The sequence below is a fragment of the Portunus trituberculatus genome, chromosome 20 (genome assembly GCF_017591435.1).
Source record: "Portunus trituberculatus isolate SZX2019 chromosome 20, ASM1759143v1, whole genome shotgun sequence".
NCBI classification, from domain to species: domain Eukaryota; kingdom Metazoa; phylum Arthropoda; class Malacostraca; order Decapoda; family Portunidae; genus Portunus; species Portunus trituberculatus.
In genome coordinates, this window is record NC_059274.1 from 6,350,001 (window position 1) to 6,375,000 (window position 25,000).

The 25,000-nt window shown below is 41.1% G+C and overlaps 1 protein-coding gene and 2 long non-coding RNA genes across 4 annotated transcripts in view; 1 reads left to right on the forward strand and 2 right to left on the reverse strand.

Annotated features, from left to right (window-relative positions):
• The window catches only part of LOC123506619, a 110,822-nt gene extending 100,852 nt beyond the window's left edge, over positions 1 to 9,970 (forward strand). Inside the window, exons 4-8 of one of the 2 annotated variants that reach the window (XR_006675480.1) lie at positions 3,302 to 4,386; positions 5,733 to 6,045; positions 7,563 to 7,715; positions 8,102 to 8,234; positions 9,841 to 9,937. This is a non-coding gene — a long non-coding RNA (uncharacterized LOC123506619). Of the gene's footprint in view, positions 1 to 3,301; positions 4,387 to 5,732; positions 6,046 to 7,562; positions 7,716 to 8,101; positions 8,235 to 9,840 lie in introns of both variants that reach the window. The other variant, XR_006675479.1, reaches the window with a different exon arrangement.
• On the reverse strand, positions 570 to 6,568 carry LOC123506617 (cytochrome P450 2C15-like). Its single transcript, XM_045258863.1, has 11 exons — positions 6,528 to 6,568; positions 5,936 to 6,064; positions 5,683 to 5,806; positions 3,815 to 3,945; positions 3,290 to 3,459; positions 2,793 to 3,023; positions 2,177 to 2,282; positions 1,725 to 1,905; positions 1,304 to 1,422; positions 1,065 to 1,205; positions 570 to 824 (listed from the first exon to the last, which is right to left on the reverse strand). The coding sequence occupies exons 2-11, from the start codon at positions 6,060 to 6,062 to the stop codon at positions 646 to 648; spliced, it is 1,509 nt and encodes a 502-aa protein (XP_045114798.1). The 5' UTR covers positions 6,063 to 6,064; positions 6,528 to 6,568; the 3' UTR covers positions 570 to 645.
• LOC123506618 lies at positions 9,814 to 23,086 on the reverse strand. The gene is made up of 4 exons (XR_006675478.1): positions 23,025 to 23,086; positions 20,704 to 20,899; positions 12,803 to 13,241; positions 9,814 to 11,361 (listed from the first exon to the last, which is right to left on the reverse strand). It is a non-coding gene; the product is annotated as an uncharacterized LOC123506618 (long non-coding RNA).
• Positions 23,087 to 25,000: the final 1,914 nt, after the last annotated feature.

Genomic DNA, 25,000 nt, shown 5'->3' on the forward strand with positions numbered 1-25,000 from the left:
CTCTCTCTCTCTCTCTCTCTCATACAAGATTTATTCTCTTCTCTTCGAAGTTGTCTTTTCAACCCAATTAAACTTTTATCCTCTCTCTCTCTCTCCATACAAGATTTATTCTCTTCTCTTCGAGTTGTTTTCAACCCAATTAAAGTCCTTATATTGACAAGAGAGAGAGAGAGAGAGAGAGAGAGAGAGAGAGAGAGAGAGAAGAGAGAGAGAGAGAGAGAGAGAGAGAGACCAAAATCTACGATGCTAATACGTGAAGAGAGAAAGATAGATAGATAGATAGAGAGAGAGAGAGAGAGAGAGAGAGAGAGAGAGAGAGAGAGAGAGAGAGAGAGAGAAAGAGAAAGAGAAAGAGAGAGGAGGGGGGTCTCCTGAGTCCCGGGATCTTGAAGGACAAAGGAAGGAATGAAAATGAGGAGGGAAGGAATGAAAGCGAAACGAGGAGGAGGAGGAGGAGGAGGAGGAGGATTTCAGACTCGTCATCACAGTGTAAAGAAAGACATCGAAAATGAATTCCAGTTAAAATATACAACTATAACTCATTTTGGAAACATTTTTAAAGTATATACTATTATGATTTCATGTGCATTTTCATTGATTGGTACATGAGTGAGGGCATCCTGCTTATTGAAGTCACGCTGAGGTTTATTTCGTGCGGCACTTTGCTCTGGCAGTGTAGTCCGGCGGGGTGTTGAACATTGGGTTGGTTTCTATGAGTGGTCTGTGTTCCTCCACCAATGTGAAGGTGAACCGCTGGAACAGGTGACTGAAGAACAGAAAGAGCTCCAGTCTGGCCAGGGGCTCGCCGGGACACACACGTTTACCTGAAGGTGAAGACGGGGGTAACACGCTCGTATATGCAGCCTAAAACATTCTCATATTTACTCATATAATTTACATATTTTATTTCAAGGTCACAATGATAAAAGTGAGAGAGATGAAGAAGATAAGTTTTCGACATTGCGTTGGTGCATGGAAGCTGTCGCTGTCAGTCAACACAGAAGGACAGTATAGTAACCAGTTCATATTGATTTTCACCAACCTTCCTCCATTCATACACTTACCCACGCCAAAGGGCACGAAGGCGTTGTTCTTCTTGAATTTTCCATTTTCATCCAGAAAGTTCTGAGGATCGAAGGTACCAGCGTTCTTCCAGTATTCGGGGTTCCTGTGAGCGTCGTCCAGGTTACCCATCAGCCAGGTTCCTGTAGAGCAGACGACAGGATGACTGGTGTGCAGCTTTCAATCTCTCACTCTCAGTGTTTATATCAGACACCGTTTCGGCCATCAGGGAGTACGGTACCTTTGGGGATGTCGTAGCCGCCAAGCTTGCAGTCCTCAGCGGTCATATGCGGTAGGGAGAGTTTGATCAGGTTCAGTATTCTCAGAGCCTCGTGAATGGTTGCCTGCACGTAAGGTAAACTAAGGAAATGGAAAAAGAACCACTGAAGGCGCCTTTGTCGTGTGAGAGTTGACTGGCTATGCATGCAAGACCAAGTTATTTATGGTGGATTCGATGTGACATTGTACCACAAGTACAGTTGTAAATAGGTGATGTTCTAATGTGACTATTAATGACGACAGTCTTCAGTTTTGTTGGAGCCACAAATAGAAAAAAAAACACTGGGGAAGAAAATATGCAGGAGAAAAGTGTTTATTTATATTCTAACTCTGTTCCTATTGATGTAGCATTCAGTAGTTCAGTAATTTGAAGTGTTTCTTACCGTTCCATGTCAGAGAAGGAAGGGAGACGATCTCTGCCCACCACCTCATCCAGTTCTTCCTGCACGCGGCGTTGCACGTGTGGGTGTTTGGTCATCAAGTGGACGATTGTAGTGAGGCTGCTGGAGGTGGTCTCCATGCCAGCCACGAACAGGTCAAACATCACGCCCATCAACTGGTCCACTTGAACGAGAGCAAACCGTGCTGAGGATCTTTACAAGGACGACTCGATTCCTTTCGTGCTTATTAAATTATATGAATGAACTTGACATCCACGGCAATTATCTTTGGCTTCCTACTAAGTTATGATCTGTTTTCACGTGCCACATCTTTCATACCACCTATTCTTAAAATTCTCTTGAAGAGATCTCAGTTATTGGTTGCAAGGAATGTTAGTTAGTCCCTGGAATAAGACAATTATTTATTTAAGAGAAAAGAGAAAAATTACTCTTACTGTTGAAGTTTGGATTCTCTTTTTTCTCTATCTCCTTCAGGTAGAGTGCCGTGAAGTTATCGCCCTTCTTGAGCTCTTCGTCAGCCATGAACTCCTTGAGCTCCTCCTGAACAGGTCATGAGGGACTGTGTTAACTGGCAGTGACATGAGACTGAGTGTGACTCATGGTGAGAATGACAATGATGATGGCGATGTTGGTGGACTGAGTAATGAGACATCTACATCGGACGAGGCATAATGCAGTGCAGGTCGCCTCTAAGAGACAAGTAGCTCCTGGTATCATACTAATAAGTTACAGTGAAAGCTATAGCCCTTTGTGCTGTCATATGATACACCATCCTTGGATTACACTTATGAATAACTTCGATCCATTCCATCTTTAGAAAAATTGTGACGCTGCTATGAAAGTTGTAATATTAGTGAAATTGGGTATAAAAGTAATGAAACCGTCACATGTTTAACTACAAGTGTGATAAAAAAAAACTCTCATAGACACTGTAGAGGAAAAAAACAGCAAAGGTAGTATGTATAGTATCCCAGATGGTTTGGTTCTCTTTTAGCTTCCCCTTGCAGAGAAGTGACCTTAATGCACAGTAAGCAGGGAATCAACCCATACCTTAAGGAAACAGTGCATGTCTCTGATTCCCTTGATGGCCTGTTTCTTAAAGGGGAAGTATTTCATGATCTCCAGGATGTATGGCAGATGGTACATGGGGTAGAGATCGTTGAAGTCCGCGGGTTTGATGAAGGTCGCCATGAGTTTGTTGAGTTTAGCGTGGCCGTAGTGGTAGCGCCGCCCCATCACCATCGCCCACAGGATGTTGATCACTGAGCGGTTGAAGAGATACTGTGTGGGATGAACACTTCATTAAGGGAATGCCACGTGTTGGCCTGATGGCTTAGTGGTGGTGCCCTTTTGTTTATGTTCTAATATTCTCTCTCTCTCTCTCTCTCTCTCTCTCTCTCTCTCTCTCTCTCTCTCTCTCTCTCTCTCTCACTCTCTCTCTCTCTCTCTCTCTCTCTCTCTCTCTCTCTCTCTCTCTCTCTCTCTCTCTCTCTCTCTCTCTCTCTCTCTCGTCCCAAAAATAGATAGGTAGAAACTGACAAACTGACCTTCATTTGCAGGGGCCGACCATCTTCCCGCTCCAAGTCGTCCAGCAACTCTGCAATCTCCTCCACCATGACGGGCTCGTAGCTGCTCTTGCCGAAGCCCAAGTCACGCAGGTGGTGAAGCATGAAGCGACGCTGCTCCTGCCATATCTGTCCATTAGTTCCCACCACACCTGCAGGGAGAGATGATTGTGTGTAAAATGTGTTGGCAAATGTTTATCATGTATGTCATAAGCTGCAACATGGCGTCAGTGGTTCTGTTACTGTGGAGAAACAAATGTACTCAGCGGAAGTGAAAAACCACAATTCCCTCCGATTTGACGGACAGTGTTACTACACTACCAGCGTAAGTGTCACAATAATGACTACACAGTGAAGGCTTTGAAAGAGAAACTCAAAAACATAACTGGGATCTTGTTCAGGATGTTTACCTAATTTCATCTTCATATTGGTATATAATCTAATACTCTGGTAATATAACTGTCAAACACTGCTGCACCAGTCACGTGACATGACACAGAGACTTACCAATATCCGATATGCGGTTGTCTGTGAGGATTCTGTTCCTCACAGTGGTGAACACTATTTCTGGGCGGTCAGCCGTGGCCCTCAAGGCGAACACCTCCTTCAGTAGGCTGGTGCTGCTCACCACCACCACTCTGATGAAACACCAACATCCATCACATACACCGCAGACTGTAACATCTGAAGAAACCATGGCAACATTTCGGAGGACCATCCAGTATTCAAAGATACAACAGAGGGCACAAATAGGATCTAAGTTACTGCAACTGTTCCACCTTGATTACTCAGAAGACAATGCACTACATTTTGTACTCAAATGTTGTTCACTTGTTTTTATCCTTGCAATCAGCATTTCACATTCACTTTTGCATTCCTTGACTTTGTTCATTCATATGGATCTGCATTACAACTCTCGATATTCATTCCTGATGCAGATTAAAAATCACCTTTGTCTTTTCCTTATCACATCTCGATCTCTCATCTCTTTAATAATGAAGCAGAGAAGCATGATGCAAGCAATGAAGCTCTGATGATAGTTAACCCAGTGTGCAGTTCAATAATAATGGATAATATTTGTAAGTATTGTGACACCAGCTCATACAAATTAACACTATATTAGTTTTCTTGTTCAAATTAGATTGTTTCATGTGAATAATAGATATCTAAGAAAAACTATATGCCGGTCCCGGCCAAAGCTTCCTAATGTATTGTGTCTAAGTGAAACTTGGCTCCAACCAACCAAATCAAATCTCATCATATATACAGATGTTGAAATTATAGAGGTGAAAGTAAGGATTATTCAGAGTTGAAAATGTCGTTTAGCCGTAACATGAAATTAAAGTGAGGCCTGATGACGCATACAACGGCAGAACTAGGCGGGTAACCACGGCGTGCAAACACCACTTCTACAGACTCCACATTGCTTTAAGTTATACGATAAAGTGCAATTCATTGTCACTGTCCTGGAGGCAAACTGTATAAGCTGACTTACAACCAGTTGATTTGCTGCTGGCCTGTGCTGATTCCTTCCCGCTCCCTGTCCTGCCCATGGACACATTGCGCCACACAGCTTACTATTTTATCTATGGTTCATCACACCCATATTATCATTGTGTGATGTTTATCAGTAATCGTCACCGGCGCGTTGTTGTCACTCGTCTCGCCCTGGAATGCTGCAACCCTCCAAAACTTGTAAAAATCATGACTGAATCAATTTCAGATCTCCTCCATGGACACCCGCCCTGCTGTGCCGTCGTGTATCTCACCAGACCACACATGAATTTCACGCCACGGCTAAACAACGCCTCAAAATGCATACTGTATATATGTATATCAAACGTTTACATTTAGAATATCCGCAATATCTGGCAATATCCGCAAAAACTCGTGTTTATATATATATATATATATATATATATATATATATATATATATATATATATATATATATATATATATATATATATATATATATATATGCACACCCACCCACCTACCCCACACACACACACACACACACACACACACACACGGCCCGGTAGCTCAGTGGTTAGAGCGCTGGCTTCACAAGCCAGATGACCGGGGTTCGATTCCCCGGCCGGGTGGAGATATTTGGGTGTGTCTCCTTTCACGTGTAGCCCCTGTTCACCTAGCAGTGAGTAGGTACTGGATGTAAATCGAGGAGTTGTGACCTTGTTGTCCCGGTGTGTGGTGTGTGCCTGGTCTCAGGCCTATCCGAAGTTCGGAAACAATGAGCTCTGAGCTCGTTCCGTAGGGTAACGTCTGGCTGTCTCATCAGAGACTGCAGCAGATCAAACAAACAGTGAATTACACACACACACACACACACACACACACACACACTGTACTACCTGTTGCCGAATATTCCGAAGCTTGCTATGTCACCGTATTTCTTCCTCAGACCACGCAGCATCTCCATGGTGGGGCCCCGCGGCATGGACAGGAGGGAACCCACCACGGGCAGGATCATCATTCCTGTCAGCAGAGTCGCCGCATCACTAGAAGTGTTCACGGTTACTACGTAAATTTTACTGTTGACGGGCAACACTCAAAGTTTGATCACCTGCTACTCAGAGTCCCTAACGCACCTGCAGCGTCACTCACCAGGTGGAAAATTCTTGGGTCTCCTTCCAAAGACGTTGAGAACGAGGACGGTGGTAAACAGAACCACCAGAAAGGTGGGGAGCCACGCCCCCACCAGCCCTGCTCCCCAGGTGAGCACGCTGGACATACCTGCATGCACAAAAGTTCTTTTTTTTTATGAAGCAAGCGCAGCGGGCGGGTAATGGTGGGTGTTGTCATCTGAAGGGTGTTACTTGATTATAAAGCAGGATTTTCGTAAACAAATATCTAATCAAATTCAAGAATGTGATGTATTCCGGTAACAAACAATGACTAAAACAACGAACTCTACAATACACCGATCTGAACATTGCGGGACGGTCCTGAGCAGCGGCCCTTTAATGCACGTGCATGTTGAAACGTTCTGTAACGTCTAGACCACGGCGTTAGAAACATTTGAACATATAAAATTTACGACTCGAATGACTAAGTCTTTTATTTCTGAGAATATATGACTTTCCGTTTGTATATTTATGAGTATTTGTCTCACAATCATAAACAAAACTATAAATTTTCTTTCTATCATTAGTGAGAGCTTGACAACAGAATAATAACGGCGGCTCGTTTCACTTACCTGAGTGCGGTGCGTTGGAATGGACGAGATATGGAGCAATACAAGTGATGGGATTCTGACGATATATATACTTGGGGGAAAGGGAGGGTGAGGCGGACACTTATACGAATAAGAAAAGACAAGATGTTATCTTTAATATGAAATTTGATAATCTTTTCAAATTAAAATCTTTGTTTTTGTACCTCTTGATCTTATCAAGATTATAAGGTGAAGTACTTCAGTTGTAGTATGATAAAATTTTCATTGGCACAGTTGTGATGTAATAACTTTTGGGGGGAATATTAGATCAGTCATGCTGAGTCAGGATGAATTTCAAATTAAAATATCTGATTAATACTTGAAGCAAGAACAAGGTTTGTCTAGGCTTCATTAAGGTACGATGTGACAGAACAATTAACATGAGTCATCAACCACTTTATTCAGAAATATGCTTTTTTTCTCAGTTGTTTGTCTACCTGGCTATTAAAGCCCTAGGTCACACTTTGGAAGTTACCTTCTCATTACCTGTAAATGGACTACATGGGCAGCGAAATATCCCAGATGATCATATCAGTGAAGTACTTAATTAATGTCAGTCTAGAGGTAGTTTAAATGATCAGGTGGACTATGCTTAAGTATTGAACTGGTTTGTACCGGAACAAAGGCTGCTGTGACCTCGCTGAACGTGTCCCTTCATGCCTCGCTACACAAAGGAGTCACAGCCTGTTCTCTAAAGACAACCCTCTTTCTTCACCTATACCTAGATGCATCTAATTATATGCACACCCTTCACTCAAAATCTTAAATATGGAGACGCCTACCCTAGCTGCACCATTAAACTGACGTATGAATTACAAAAAGTGTGTGTGTGTGTGTGTGTGTTTGCTAAAAGATATAGCCATCTTAAGCTGAAACACTATTCCAGCAGTTTTTACTTACATGTTTTCGCTCATGTGAGATACGTGAAATATGTAAGGAGGCAAGTGTGAGATGGTAAGGAACCTAATAGTATCCCCATTAATTTTTGTTTTCTGTGATAATCTGCTTTGGACACAGATTCGAAACTAATGAAACAGGTGAGACTTCCATGTTGGTCTCTCGCGGCAGTCCTTGCCAGGCAGTGGCGGAGCAGGGACGCGAGGTGGTACATTTCGGCTTGGCATCCATATCTTGTCCACAATCCCGACCCTGCAGTTCTACAATCAATAGGTAATGAGTTTCTTGTATCTATATATCATGTGTTTGTGGCTACGTGCGTAAACTGGGAGTGTTAGAATGTGGGTCTTATTTACTTTTTTTGACAATCAACCAGGTTCAATTATCGCAGGATTTGTAATTGGCTAGTTATCGCAAAAGTGCCGGTCTTGTCTACATGAGTTTGTCTTGTACGTACATACCTGTCTGTTTTCCCCAGTTTGCACATATTCTATATTCGTAGGAACCATTTATTTGTCAATTACGAAATGCTAATTATACTACACCACTCACGGCTCCCGTGAACGTGTTAACCACTTAGTTAACCCTCCTGCTAGTTTACTCCTAGTTCGTCCACCTCCCCTCACTCCTCCCTTTCTCTTCTTCCCTTTGTTATTCAGTGTGTGTTCATGCAGCCGTCCTGTGCAAGTATACACGAAGGTAGATACAAAAAATAACGTTGCGACGATTTTTAACTCAAGCACCAAGCATTGAGGAGTGGAACCCGCACAACACGCTAATCACCCTGTTGTGGTAAATTGAAAGAGTGATCGTTTTTTGGTGCAATTCGTGGCAGTTACAAATATAGTATACTTTTTAGAGTTGGAAAGAATTATTTGTTTTTATATGAATTGATAAAAGTAGATTGCCATAGCATAGTTTCTCTCTCTCTCTCTCTCTCTCTCTCTTTTCTTATTCCACCTCCCCGTCCTCCCGTCTCATCGCCCTCTCCCCAGCCGTGTGACGACTTAAGTACGAGCATGAAAAAATAACCAGTTCTAGTTTTTACTTGTGGCTCCCAAACTGTATATAGCATACTAGTATTGCGGTTACCTGTACTACCTAGCATGCTTTACTCTGCTGCCGACCCTGGCGGAAAAACCGACTTTCCGGCCTGGGCCCCGCTAAAAGGTGGGTTCACACGTGTCAATATATGCTGCAGGAAATGTTAGTTGCTAGAGGAATCGACAGAGCTCTGCTAGCCGGAACACGTTCTCACATACTGGCCGGGAAGCATCAGCTGGTTGGCCTACATTTCTTATAAGAGTGTTCATCTTAACAAAAGACTCACCACAATTACGATCAAATTAAATGCCGAAATGCAGCCGAAAACTCTAGCGGCTGTTAATTCCATCAGCATATTGACACGTGTGAACCCGCCGTACGTCTGCATCACCCGGCAGCGGCGCAAACCGTGGTGGCATCCACGTGTAATTCAATCATGAACCTGCTGCTTTTGTCATGAACAGGTATTGTTTCATCTTTTTTGTCATTTTTTCGAAGGGTAGCCTAGATTTGGGTGCTTAGCTTTTTATTTTTATTTTATTTTTTTCGTGTGTGTGTGTGTGGGGGCTTAGCAAGTATGAGTAACCGAAGCATATATTAATGGGTCGTTCGTTAAGGCGGTTTCACACGTCCCCAATTTGCGACTGAAATTTTACGTACGTGGAGTTTTCAACTCGAAATCAGTGCCTGGCGACTGGAGAAACCAGTCGCCAAAGAAAACCATGTTGGTCTTGTTAGTTGATTTACGACTTTATTTACGTCGTGACGTCACGGAGTAAGCTTTGAAAATGTGGTCTCCAGATAGAGATGATAGAATTTGAGGGAAAAGAACACATCTGGGACCTAAAAAAAAAAAAAAAAAAAAACGTGCAAATGGTCATTCGACGAAATAGCTGCCACTCTACAAGAACCGTTTCCCTCAACGTAGGGTGGAGGTGAGGATTGAAGATTTGTCATGATCTAATTTGATCACAATATAGGTTAATTTAGATAGTGGTAGATTTCCTACTTACCCACAGCTTCAGCATCGTCACTGGAGGAAGACATATTGGCGAGTAGCAGTGTTTACATGAACTTCCGACTAAAAGGAATGAGTCAAACTCTACCTACAAAATTTCAGTCGCAAATTGGCACGTGTGAACCCGTGTTTACTCTCAGCCTCCTTGCATGTGTTTTTTGATAGTTAACCTCTAGCTCCTCCTAAGTACGTATTAACTGATACTGATTATTTTATCATTAACCTCCTCCTCCTCCTTGCATGTGTGTGATAGTATTACTGTGTGGGTATTACTGTAGGGCTTAATATAGATAGTATTGAAAACATCTCTTAAGAATCCATGTTTTTATTTTCCAGCATGCAAGACCCAAACAGTGAAAGACATGCACTCCTAGAATGAGTAAGCTTCAGGAGTCCATCACAGAAGAGAGAGGCTGACGAGGAAGAATAGAAGCCTTCAGAGCCAGTGCCAAGTGGGCCAACCTCCTCCTGCCTGCCCAACTCACTGTGGCCTCTTCAGTACACTGCAGAGGACAGTAGTAGTTCATTGTGGGGTTCTGGGTTTAATACCTTCATGCCAGCCCCCAGCTCACCAACAGCAAAAGTCTTGTCTGGTCTGGTCTGTCTGAAACGCATTCAGCCATTTACAATTTCAAGAAATATGTCTAACCTAGGTGGGACAATGGCACCCTACTCTCCTTCAGATATCACACACTTCTTCCAGTGTCCATTCCACGTTTCAAAACATTTTGCGAAGTCCTTTTTTGGGATCTTCATCAGCTGGCTCGTTGCATTCTTCTTAATTTCGTCTATGGACTTAAATCTCCTTCCTTTTAGCAGTGATTTTAGCTTTGGGAAAATTCTGAAATCAAAGAGAGCTACATCAGGGCTGTAGGGGACTGAATGAGCTGAGTGATGGATTGTTTTGCCAAAAATCACAATACAACACATGAAGAATAAGCAGGTGCATTATCATGATGAAGGATCCAGTCTCCACAAAGCCACAACTACAGACACATCACGCTGGGATTTTTAGCAAAACAATCTATCACCCAGTTCATACAGCCGTCCTTAAGCCCAGATCTAGCTCCCTGTGATTTCTGGATTTCCCAAAGCTAAAATCACCATTAAAAGCAAGGAGATTACAGTCCATAGATCATAGATGAAATTAAATAGAAAATGTAACAGGCCAGCTAATGAAGATTCTAAAGAGGACTTTGCAAAATGTAAGATATGGTGGGAGTAGTTAGTGTTTGAGGTCTGAAGGATAGATAGATAATAAGGCGCCATTGTCTCTCTTACTTAGGTTAGACGAAGAAACTGTAAAAGGCTGATATTTTCTGAGCAGACTTAATAAATAAAATATGGCCACAAAAAATTGGTCGGACTAAAAAAATACTCTTTAGAATCTCCAGAGATGTTGTAGTATACTAATTTAATAGATATTATATAAATAAATTCCTTACTACACTATCTCCAGAGAGTATTTTCAACTAATACAGCTTTTTCCGGGCCATTTTTTGGGGACAAATTGCTACTTTTGCTGTTGTTCTACAGTGGTGGTGAGCTAGGGGGTCCAAGGCAGGCAGGAGAAGCTGTTGAATTCAGGCCACAGTTTCTCTTAGGTGAACTGCTTTCATCCTTTTCTTGGTGAGCCAGATAAGAAAGATGCTGCTGGTCTAGCTCGTGGAGAGAAGCTTGGTACGCTATTGATCGGTGGTGTGATTGGGAAGTCTTTCTGGGCAAGCAGCTGGTGTAAATCCAACTGGTGCACAGATACCCGGGAGACTGGAGAATCCACACCACACCTTCTTTGGCGAGAGGATCCACACCTTTGCAGACAGTGGTGGTGGTGCATTTCCTTGGCCCATCACTATTCTGTTGAGGAAGAGACAAGACACTGATTAATGATTAGTGTCACCATCCATGAAAATATAAAATCTGAAGCTATAAAGCAGCTTTGAATGAAATACATACATTGTTTTGTTTCCTTTGGAATTCCTGACAAACACAGCAAGCTTCCACCAGCCCTGTCATCTTACCACAGCCACAAAATCCTGCAATACAAACTTCCAGTCCATATTCCTTCAATGAAAGAGGTGGTGAGGCATTAACAGGACAAAAAGTTGGTGAGGTATTAACAGGACAAAAAAGTTATGTACAATGCAGGCTATTCTTGGTGAAAGGGCAAGACTGTTGGAAGCATGGTACCTAAGTCATCAGATGGGTGGTGCATCTTTCTCTTGGTTTAGCAACAATAACTACAAACAAATAAATCATTGTAGAGTTAATAGTGCAATGGGAAATGGCCTGACTAAGTAAGTACAACAAATATGAATGAACTCTTCTATCCCATTCATTTAACCTTATTTCAAAACCAATTCCTTCCCATCTATCTCCTTTAGCTAAGTGCAACTTCACTAAGCTTGGACTCCTTATTTATTGCTTTATCCTGATTAGCTGCCTTGGACTCCTTATTTATTGCTTTATCCTGATTAGCTGCCGTGATGCAGTGGAATCATGTGTGCTTTGGGGTCCAAGGGATCTCCAAGCACACAGGTTCAAATCCTATCCCCGGTCTGAGTGTGAATTGGGGCAATGGTTTCCTAGCGGGTGAGCTTTGAGATAGTAGGTGCCTCAAAAAAAATACTCCCTCTTAGTCCATAAATTCCCACAAAAAAAGTCCACATGGTATAAATAAGATCCTCGGGATTTTCGTTTTATCAACCTTGTTGTGCGCACGTGAGAGAGAGAGAGAGAGAGAGAGAGAGAGAGAGAGAGAGAGAGAGAGAGAGAGAGAGAGAGAGAGAGAGAGAGAGAGAGAGAGAGAGAGAGAGAGAGAGAGAGAGAGAGAGAGAGAGAGAGAGAGAGAGAGAGAGAGAGAGAGAGAGAGAGAGAGAGAGAGAGAGAGAGAGGAGGCATGCATGGGTTGGATGGGAAAAGGCTGTCAGGCAGGAGGGTGGTGGGGAGAGGGAGAGAAAGAAGGCAGGCCTATGATATACATAGGTTAGAGCTAATAAAACTGCCCTGAAAAAAGATGAGATTTAACTTTGGAAAACTACTTCATGTAGGGAGCTGACAGTACCAAGTATATTCCTCCTTTGATGACAAAAACTTCACTTTAACTCATGTTAAAGACCCTTTGAGAGCACTTACAACTACAGATAACTGTTGGACTATTGACGTCACATAACCATTCTGGCCACCCGTCATTATAATCATTCTCCTGTTACATTTGGCACCTGAAGTTACCAATACTGTCCATTTAAAATAAAATTTATAGCTATTCTATTTGACTGAATATAGAAGAAAGGATTACCTTTCACCAGCTGTTGCGGTGCATCATAACTCCTGCTGCCTGGTCGTCACTGACATCTCTGCTGTCCACCCTCCTCTTGCTGTGTGGAATTAGCATGGGCCTCTGTGACAATACTTTTGCTGTCAGTCCTCCATCTTAACAACTCTCCAGCTAGAGAAAGCATCTAAGGCAGGCAGGAGAAGCTGTTGAATCCAGACCGCAGTTTCTTGGATGAACTGCTTCCATCTTTTTCTTCAAGAGCCAGACAGGCAGGATGCAGCTGGTTCAGTTCATGGAGAGAAGTTTAGTACACTGTTGATCAGTGGTGTGGTAGGGAAATCATCCTGGGCAGGCAGATGGTAAGTCCAACTGGCGCACAGACACTTGGGAAACTGATGAATCTGCACCACACCTTCTTTGAAGACAGTGGAGATGATGCATTTCCTTGCCCTTCACAAGTCTGTTGAGGAAGAGATGAGGTAATGATACACAGTCAATAACATTAATAATCCCAGCACTGTACTGGCCTCCATACAACTGAGAAATTTAACAGCCTCATGGTGACCAAGCCCACACACATCCAATGCCCCTCAGAACAAGAACACTAAACCAGATCCCTATGATGTCCACAAAAACACACTGCAAATAAACACACCTGTATTAATACCTTAGTGCTGGGAACCTTGGGCCAAGAATCTTTGAAATGACACTGTGCACACAAACACTTGCTATGACATTAGTTACGTATACCATGTAATGTACCCAAGAAAAGAACAAAAACACAAATGGGCCAGGACCATATGCTGACAAGTTACTGTGGTAGAGTGACAGGGTGATGGACATGGCAACAGAGGGGCCAGGTGCTCCTAGTGCAGCAACAACTGCACAGAGAAACTAACTACACTAATTTATTTTTTTGCCCAACATTGGGAAAACCCTGTCCCAGGCTGACAGAATTAACATTACTGTTCTTCCTTAGAAAGAATCACAACAATACTCTGAACAGATCTATTAATAAATATATCCCTTAGTCCATTAGATTTCACCCCAGATTGTCCAGCTTTATACCTCAGATTGTTCAGATTTATACCTCAATGTTAAATTTCTCAATCAGTTGTCCACACATGGTGTACCATCCACAGCTTGTGCTCATTTCCAGCTACCTCTTAGTGTAACCATCTATGACTACTACTATGTCTGTGTCTAACATTCCTCCTTTCAGTATGCCATTTGGCTCAGATGACTAGTGCAGGAGAGAGATTTCTTGCATTTCTCCAAAATATTTAGTCATTTGCATACTTTAAGCTTTTTGAATAACTATCCACATCTCCTATTAGGGCACTGTTGTTTGTACATCCTAAGATTAGATCATTAGGTGACAAGTGAGATCCTACATTTATATTAGAACCAAGCATTATGCCAATGGGCCTCTCATTAATCAGATTAGCCATTTAAAACAGTACTGTCTGTAGTTTTCCATATTGTTGAACCTTTTTGCCAATAGATACTGTCATTGCCCTCTTAACCAGATGTATAAGAGATTCTGAGCATCCATTCTGCCAAAAAGCATCCACATCTTCAATAAACTTCCATGTCATACCCTTTGTACCCCTAAATTTAGATAATTCCTAAGATTTACTTTAACCCTTGGTTCTGCTAATTCCTGATTAACTTTTACCAGTTGGCAACCTTGGTCAGAATATATGAATCTTTGGAATCCTTTTACACTAGCAAATCTTCTAAATACTTTCAAGAAGCTACCTGTATCACAGACATCTGCCAGATCAAGATAAACTGCTCTGCACCACATGCATGTGAAAATGACACTAAAGACCTTCATCCTGGTTCACTTCTTAACAGTATCTATAACTTGGAATGGTCCAAATAGGTCCAATGATGTATTATAAAAAGGTTAGTGACAGAGAAAGTCACTCTTCAGACAGCACACTCATACATTGGGTATCACATAACTTCTCAATTCTCCTACACAATACACAATAATACTTAACACTATTAGTTGCCTCATCCCTGGTACCTGGATTTTACCTTGTAGCCTTGCAAGAGTAGATTCTACTCCTGAATGATCACAATTATGGAAATGAAGAACTAATAATTTAGTAAATGGGTGGTTGGATGACAGAATAAAATAATCATCTCTATTCCAGTTTGTTTTCAGCCACTTGTTTGCTCTACTGCCTTCTTCATTCATTTTGGTGTCTAAGCTTTGATAATGTACCTGCCAGTCCTTAGCAATATACTTTTGCACAGTCTTAATCCAAAAGATTTCTGCCGAATGCATATCCATAGCATTTGGCTCATGATATAATATCAACATTGATTCTGCAGTGCTAAATTTTTTAATTCTAGCTCTCACATTACTCAATTTGTCATAGTAAATGAATCTGTTAGTGTTAATCATACATTTCCTTTTAGCTATTGCCAACAGGTTTTCTCCTCATTTTGTATATAAATAAACATTTACTCCATCACTACAACTCTGACTCACTGGCCACTCTTGTTTTGGTTTTAAGAAAATCAGACCTTTGTCAGGTAGAATTTTCATCTAATGCACTAGGAGTACATCCTCTGGTGCACCAATCAGATATATTCCATTTCGATTCCAGCCAAAACCATTCGCTTGGAAAGCTTTTAGTCCGAATCTCAGAAATTCTTTTAGCTACAAAGGTGTTACACCCGAAACTCATTTTGGATTTGGTCTTTCATTCTTTGAATCAGTGATGTGGAAGACACTTAAAAACATCTCTTCAATAAATTTTCTTAGGCAATTAGCTAACAGTGCAGTGCACAATTCCAATCTAAGCACTGCAACTTGGTGAGCTAGTGCCAAATTGCTCTTTACAGCAATGAGACTACTTTTATTGTTGCCGTCTGACAGTTTACATCTTGCATATGTAACTGCTCTTAATGCTCTAGTGCTTCCATCTGCAAATTTTATTAGCTCTGGATCACCAACTGTATTTGAAGATTGTATTTTTGTCCTTGAACAATGATTTCCACTTATTTGCAGGAGAGCTAATATCATCATCCTAGCCATGATTTTCCTAAATGTGTGTATTCAATACCAATTCTTTCGTTAGAAGTTTAACCCTAATCCTAATGGATCATAAATACTAGCAACCTGAGAACCATTCTTTTCATCACTGAATGGCAACTCTTCCGTTGTTAGATCTGGCTCACTTAGCCAATTTCTCACTTAGTCTTAAAAAATTCAAAAGTACTTTAAAGTTGAAAATAATCATTTTGAGGATTCAAACTTATACCAGCACCCTTTCATTCCCTACAACTACAATTCTTGAATGTTGAGAAATAGTGCTCCCTCTTCTGATACATCCCATCCCTTAATTTTGAAATCTCTTCTCAGAAAAGTGTCTACTTCCTGCATAAGGATTTTTTTTTCTTTTTTTTTTTACGTAGGGAAGAGGGCCAGCCAAAGGCAAAATAAAAGAAATTTAGAAAAAAGCCCATTTGAGCGCTGGCTCTCCAAAGAATACAAAAAGTGCCAAAACCGTCAGCCAGAATTAGGGGAGCAAATGCCTCGATACCTCCTTCTTAAAAGAAGACAAGTTGTAGGAATTTGGAAATACAGATGCAAGGAGGGAGTTCCAGAGTTTACCAGTGAAAGGGATGAATGATTGAGCGTACTGGTTAACTCTTGCATTAGTGAGTTGGACAGAATAGGGATGAGAGGAAGAAAGCCTTGTGCAGCATGGCCACAGGAGGAGGGTAGGCATGCAGTTAGCAAGATCAGTAGAACAGTTACCATGAAAATAGCGATAAAATATAGAAAGGGATGCAACATTTCGGCGGTGAGAAAGAGACTGAAGTCAGAGGAGGGGAGTTGATGAGACGAAGAGCTTTCAATTCCACCTTATCAAGCAAAGCTGTGTGACTGGAACCCCCCCAAACATGCAAAGAGTACTCCATACAGGGACAGATAAGGCCCTTATACAGAGTAAGCAGTTGGAGGGGCGAGAAAAACTGGCAGAGACGCCTCAGAGCACCTAACTTCATAGAAGCTGTTTTAGCAAGAGATGAGATGTGAAGTTTCCAGTTAAGATCATGAGCAAAGGACAGACCGAGGATATTCATTGTGGAAGAGGAAGACAGTTGAGTTTCATTGAAGAAGAGGGGATAGTTGTCTGGAAGGTTGTGTCAAGTTGATAGATGGAGGAATTGAGTTTTTGAGGCATTGAAAACTACTAGATTTTCTCTGCCCCAATCGGAAATTTTAGAAAGATCGGAAGTCAGGCGTTCCGTGGCGTCCCCGCGTGATCTGTTAATTTCCTGAAGGGTTGGACGCCTCTGAAAGAACGTAGAAAGATGTAGGTATCATCAGCGTAGGAGTGGATAGGGCAAGAAGTTTGGTTAAGAAGGTCATTAATGAATAATAGAAAGAGAGTGGGTGACAGGACAGAATCCTGAGGAACACCACTATTAATAGGTTTAGGAGAACAGTAGCCGTCTACCACAGCAGCAATAGAGCGGTTGGAAAGGAAACATGAGATAAAGTTGCAGAGAGAAGGATAGAAGCCGTAAGAGGGCAGTTTTGAAATCAAAGCTTTATGCCAGACTCTATCAAAAGCTTTTGATATGTCTAACGCAACAGCAAAAGTTTCACTGAAATCTCTGAAATGACCAAGACTCAGTAAGGAAAGCCAGAAGATCACCAGTAGAGCGACCTTGACGGAAGCCATACTGGCGATCAGACAGAAGATTGTGAAGTGACAGATGTTTGAGAATCTTCCTATTCAGGATAGATTCAAAAACTTTAGACAAGCAAGAGATTAAAGCTATAGGACGGTAGTTTGAGGGGTTAGAACGGTCACCCTTTTTAGGAACAGGCTGAATGTAGGCGAACTTCCAGCAGGAAGTCGATAGACAAAGTTGGAAGAGTTTGGCCAGACAAGGTGCAAGCACAGAAGCACAGTTTTTGAGAACAATAGGAGGTCCATAAGCCTTCTGAGGGTTTAGGCCAGCAAAGGCATGGAAAACATCATTACAAAGAATTTTGATTGTAGACATGAAATAGTCAGAGGGAGGAGGAGAGGGAGGGACAAGCCCAGAATCGTCCAAGGTGGAGTTGTGAGCAAAGGTTTGAGAAAAGAGTTCAGCTTTGGAGACAGAAGAGATGGCAGTGGTGCCATCAGGATGAAATAAAGGAGGGAAAGATGAAGAAGTGAAGTTATTTGAGATGTTTTTGGCTAGATGCCAGAAGTCACGAGGAGAGTTTGAGTTTGAAAGATTTTGACATTTCCTATTTATGAAAGAGTGTTTGGCAAGTTGAAGAACAGACTTGGCATGATTCCAGGCAGAGATATAAAGTGCATGAGATTCAGGAGATGGAAGGCTCAAGTACCTTTTGTGGGCAACCTCTCTATCATGTATAGCACGAGAACAGGCTGAGTTAAACCAAGGTTTAGAAGGTTTAGGTTGAGAAAAGAATGAGGAATGTACGCCTCCATGCCAGATACTAACACCTCTGTTATGCATTCAGCACAAAGAGATGGGTCTCTGACACAGAAGCAATAATCATTCCAGGGAAAATCAGCATAATACCTCCTCAGGTCCCCCCAACTGGCAGAGGCAAAACGCCAGAGGCACCTTCGCTTTGGGGGATCCTGCGGAGGGATTGGAAAAATAGGACAAGATACAGAAATGAGATTGTGATCGGAGGAGCCCAACGGAGATGAAAGGGTGACAGCATAAGCAGAAGGGTTAGAGGTGAGGAAGAGATCAAGAATGTTGGGCGTGTCTCCAAGACGGTCAGGAATACGAGTAGGGTGCTGCACCAGTTGCTCTAGGTCATGGAGGATAGCAAAGTTGAAGGCTAGTTCACCAGGGTGGTCAGTGAAGGGAGAGGAAAGCCAAAGCTGGTGGTGAACATTGAAATCTCCAAGAATGGAAATCTCAGCGAAAGGGTAGAGGGACAGAATGTGCTCCACTTTAGAAGTTAAGTAGTCGAAGAAATTACTATAGTCAGAAGAGTTAGGGGAGAGATAAACAACACAGATGAATTTAGTTTGAGAGTGACTGTTAAGTCGTAGCCAGATGGTGGAAAATTCGGAAGACTCAAGAGCGTGGGCACGAGAGTAAGTTAAGTCATTGCGTACATAAACGCAACATCCAGCTTTGGAATGAAATGAGAATAGAGAAAGTAGGAGGGAACAGAGAAGGGGCTACTGTCAGTTGCCTCAGACAGCTGTGTTTCGGTGAGGAAAAGAAGATGAGGTTTAGTAGAGGAGAGGTGGTGTTCCACAGATTGAAAATTAGATCTAAGACCGTGAATGTTGCAGAAGTTAATGTAGAAAAAGTTGAGGGAGGTGTCAAGGCATTTGTGGTCTTCAACAGGAGAGGTGTCCGACCTGGGGACATTTTTGGTCCCTCCCAGAGGGGACTCCGAGGCGTTGTTTATTTCGGGTCCCATTTTTCTTTTAAATTTTGATTTGGAGTGAAGGGTGTATGTGTGGTAAGTGCATGTAGTTTTGTGTGAAGAAGGAGAGCTGTCTTTAGAGGGTAGGCTGTGACTACCCCCTTGAGTTATGAGACACAAAGGGAAACATTCAACGAGATCACAACTAGCTTTAACGGAAGGTTCACAGCACCTCCTGAACTAGTGCTATTAGATCTCACTGGGAGTAAATTATTGTTTCGGTAGGTGTCTACTACCTCCTCCTCCTCCTCTATGATACTAGATTTGGTATGTTCTTCAAAACTAGTTATCAAATCATCCACAAATGAATCACTTTCATTGAGTTTAGTGGCCCTAAGCAATCATTTGACATTCATTTAGTCTTCCTCAAAGCTATCATAGTAATCACTCCTCCAGGCCTATCCCCAGATAATAGTTGTTAAAGAGTACTGATCTGGTTTGCATGTGGCATTCACAGAAACCTATGGTAGTTTTGGTCCAATGAAGATATCTTGACTGAATAATATATTTTCTTTATATCTCTGACTAATCTATCATAACTATGATGAAATCACAGTAATCCTAAAATATTGTTAAGACAATCTGGACCTTTGGCTATCTCAAGATGAGGTAGGTAATAATAATACCACAGGTCTCATGTATGTCAAGATCTCTTTCATCATTCAGTCTATATGCATATCCTCTATCATGTCCTGTATTTTCTCATAGTACTGATTTGCATAACTGCTACCTAACTTGTCAAGTCTCATGACAGAATTTTTCCGAACATTAGTTCATCATCCATGCTCTGAAACCTGCTGCTCCTCCATCATAAATCTTACCAGTTATTCAAATTTCTCATCATCACTTGCCTTGCAAGTCTATTCTCACTTCAAATCTGCTAGGAGCAGGCATTCCACTTTTGTTAAGCTATGAACATTTGCAATTTCATTTTTCTTGTTACATCTTTCCAAATCCAGCCATACTTGTTCTAATACATTAATCATATGAAGCAAATTTCCCTGCCTTCCCTCTGGCACTGGTTTTGGCACACAAATTTCACCCAACACTGCATCAACTACCGTATTCTAGCAAAGGAGCCGAACCTTTCCCACATATCTGGTCAAACTCGCCCAATCTAGCTATAGATATCACCAGTCTAGTAAAATCTTCCACAAAGGCAGGAAATTCCCTTATATCCTCATTAAATATGAGAAGTTCTACTTTCATAATCAATACACTACAGTTCTTATTCCTCTGTTGTGGTTTCTGAATAGCCTTGTAGTTTACAAATTGACAACGAATGTCACAATTCATTTTCTACACGTCACCAATACAATCCAAATGTTCATTTTGGGAGCTATCATCTACTTCTGAAGTATTGATCATTAATACTTTCTAGTTTCTCAAACAGACCATCAATCTCACAGAAAATAACATCAAACACTTCTGATACACAATTCTGAAGCACAAGTTCACTAAAAATCCTTACTTTTGTGGTTATCTTCCCTTTGATAACTCCTGTTTCTTTTATGACGGTCATTCTGGTTGCCTGTGTTCCCGTCTGCTGAACTGCCCTGCCTGCAGCCCATCTTGTCCTCTCCTGTATGCAGCATTGTTATTGGATTGTTTTGTTGACCTTCTTGGAGATAAAATAGGCCATGCGTTGTATACACAATTGATCCAACCTGCAAAACATGAAAAAAGTCACCGTGATAGTCACCCTAAATTAGCAGTTCTCAACCTGGGGTTCATGAACCCCAAAGCAGTTCACAAGAAGCTTTCCAGGGGTACTTAGCTGATCTAATTATATTCTTTGCGACTTACCATTGTATATTGAGTTAGTGTCAGACACTAAAATCAACATCAAGAATATTTCCAGGGGTAGTTGCAGTATCAATAACAATAATAATCCCAGCACTGTACTTACAACACTGGCCTCCATACAACTGAAGAATATAACATCCCCACAGTGACCAGGCCCACACACACACACACAAACCCAGTGCCCCTCAGAACAAGAACACCAAACCAGATCCCTATAACGTCCACAAAAACACACTGCAAATGAACAACTTAGTGCTGAAAACCTTGGGCCAATAATCTTTGAAACGACACAGTGCACACAACACCAACTATTACATTAGTTACGTATACCATGTAATGTACCCAAGAAAAGAACAAAAACACAAATGGGCCAGGACCATATGCTGAAGAGTCACTGGTAGTGTGAGAGGGTGACAGAGTGGCAGGGTGACGGACGTGGCAACAGAGGGGCCGGCCACTCCTAGTTACCTTAACCACCCTGACAAACCAGTGAAACCACACAGACAATTCACTGCCAGGAATCACATGTCTATTACTCTACAATTGGTACTCTACATGTAACACTTTCTAATACATTTGTTACATAATTAACATACCCGAGATGAGTACAAAACACGAATGGGGCAACACCATATGTAGAAGACTTGGTTACGGCTAGAGCTGGGAAGAAACCAGTTCCGGAACTGGTTCCAATTCTTGGAATCGGTTCCGCTTTAACGGTTCCACAGGAATACAGATGGTAGATATGCATGAGTTATAAATCACAAATATTATACTACGTCTATAGTGCTTATTTATAAGAATGTTGTCATTAATATCATTTAGGAATCCTTGCAAATGCCAGTATCTACAGATGAACGAAGTACAATATAATACAATCACGTATATACTACAAGCAGACTTGTGTTGTATCCATTATACAAAGAAATTGCACGAATAATAAAAGAAAAAAAAAAGTTCGTTCATACTGGTCATTGGCCAATAGCAGGCACCGACTTAGTGATGCCATATCACCATAATTTCTTTGTGCTCTGATTGGTAGATATCCTATGACGTTACAACATAGGATGTGTGTGTGTGTGTGTGTGTATATATATATATATATATATATATATATATATATATATATATATATATATATATATATATATATATATATATATCACTTACAGCACTCAAAACTAATCCAAAACACACTCAAAACATCACACAACACCTCAAGATGTCCCCCAAATACATCTAAAACTCACTAGAAATACCCAGTGTACGCCAAAATCACCCCAAACCACCCAAATACACACACAGATCACTTACAACACTCAAAACTAACCTAAAACACACTCGTAAAGCCAAGCTACACCTCAAAAGGCACCAAAACACACACAACACTCTAGAAACGCTACTATACTCCAAAACCACCCCCACACACATTCAAACCATTTAAAACACTCACATTTAACATAAAACACACTCAAAACACCATGCAACACCTCAAAATGCACCTAAAACTCACTAAAAACACCCAATATAAACCAATATCACCCCTCCCCAACCCAAACCCCTTACAATACTAAATATCATCCTCTACCACACTCAAAAAGTCATGCAACCCCCCCAACAACAACTAAAACTCACTAGAAATACCCAATATATACCCAAATCATCATCACACACATCCAAAAGACTCCTAACAATCCCACACAGCTTAAAACACTTAAAATTAATCCCAAAACACACAAAAAAAACCGCACAATACCTCAAAAAGCACCCAAAGCACACTCAAAACATGCAAATACTGAAACATATCTCAATCCACATATTCAAGGTACGTAAAATATACCTAAAAAGCCTAAAACACACAAAATCCACCAAAAACATACTCATAACATCATGCAACACTACTGAACACACCTGAAACACCCCAAATATATCCCAAAACCAACAGTATGCATTATAAAGGACGTTACGATTAAAAGGGACACTTACTTAAATATTACACCTCGGCTCCTTCTCTTATTCCGCTTTTATTTCTCATTTCTTCTTCATCCACCTCCATTGTTTCTCCTTTTTCTTCCTTCTATTGCTTCCATCTACACGTCTGAGCCTAGAAACACATCAAAACACTAGATATTAGACAAAATATTGAGGAAATGAAGGGTGACTTAAGTATTGTGGCTTGGCTGCTGTTCTTCTTCCTCCTCCCTTGCTCCTTCCTCCTTATCCTCCTTTATTTCTCCTTTCTTCCTCCTTCTGCTACCAATATATACACATCTGAACCTAGAAACACACGAAAACACATAGAAATCACTAGATATTAGGCAAAATATTGACGAACTGGGGTGTTGGAAAAGAGGCGCCAACCTGGGGCTATGATGATTCACCACCTGGGCTGTGGTCATCAGAGAGAACGGGAACGGGGGTGATTCGGCTAAATTACATCAATAATTTGATTTAAAAAAAGACTTCTTAAAAAAAAGAAGCCACGGCCGAATGCATGACATTTTATGACATGATAAATATTTAAACTAATTTTCAAAATATCAAAATATCTCCAGCTCAACTGTTTTTTTTTTTTAAATGTCTAAATTAATTACGTTAAAAGTATAAAACATTTTCAACAATAACTTTCCTAAAACGTCCTGGAAAGTCAAGCCACTTTCACTTGGCAAGTATTTTACCACATTTCACGGAGTCTGAGCTATCTTTTAAGGTATTCTTCAGCGAGTTAGACCGAGAAACATAAACGTGAGCAAATATAATAAAGAAAAATAAGACCAAAAAAATTAGCACCAATCACCATTTCAAAGTCCACATATTTCTCTCAATAGACTGATTTCACAATCCAAAGAGCATAGACGATTCTTGATACCACAAAGGCTCACTTATAGCTTCTAATTACAAAAGCTCAAAATGGGAAATTGAAAATTTTGACCATTAAAAAGCCTTTAACATACGCCATAAAACACCGTTACATGTTTATCCAATACAGGCGTGGAAAACACTTCAAACACAACGAAACATCTACAGAAACCATAAAAACATAACATGGAAGCGTAATATTACCGTTATGAAATATTTGAAAAAAAAGTATTTGACCCAGCAGGCTTCCAAAGAAGAGGGAAGGTGATGGCTGGGGGACGGTGAGGGGGAGGTGGCCCGGAGGCAACACAGGGAACATCGGTGGCGGACCTCTATTATGTTGTCTTTATCTTCTCACCAAGCCAAAATTAAGCCATATATGGAACTTTCAACTATGGATATGAAATGGTTGACCGACACATGTTTGGCTTACGGTAAGTTAAGGAAGCAAATATCAACTGTTAATACTGACGCCTTGCTTCCATAATGATCGTTATACCAATCACCTTTTAATATATGCGTACTGTTTTCACTTTTATATGTAAAGGAAACTTAAAAATAAGTAAATAGCCTTATAGATACTTTTAATTGATGAAGATAAGGAAGTATAGAGGGTTGTGGTGAAGGCTTGCACTGCTTGTATTGCCGCTTGGTGCTAGTGCTTAATTGGTGCTTGGTGCTGCTTGAAAACTGTCAGTAATATAGCAACACTTCACTTCACTTCACTTCACTTGTGTGTGTGTGTGTGTGTGTGTGTGTGTGTGTGTGTGTGTGTGTAGACATGTTCTGGATGTGTGTTTTGAGTGTATTTACGAGTGTTTTCGGTATATAAGAGTGTTTTTTTAGTGTTTATGGCTGTGTATGGGTGTGTATGGGTCAGTATAGCCCACCGCCACCACCACTGTTACCACCACGCCACCATAAGACCACTACTGCCGTTTTAACCAGTAGCAGAAGGTGTTTGTGAAAGCACTACGTGTGTATGAATTTCTATGATAACTATCTATTACTAAATCTATCATCAATGAGATACTATACTTGTAAAGATATCACACAATGATTTATTGGTTATCGTTACAGCTTTGGTTATTTGTCAAAGCAGT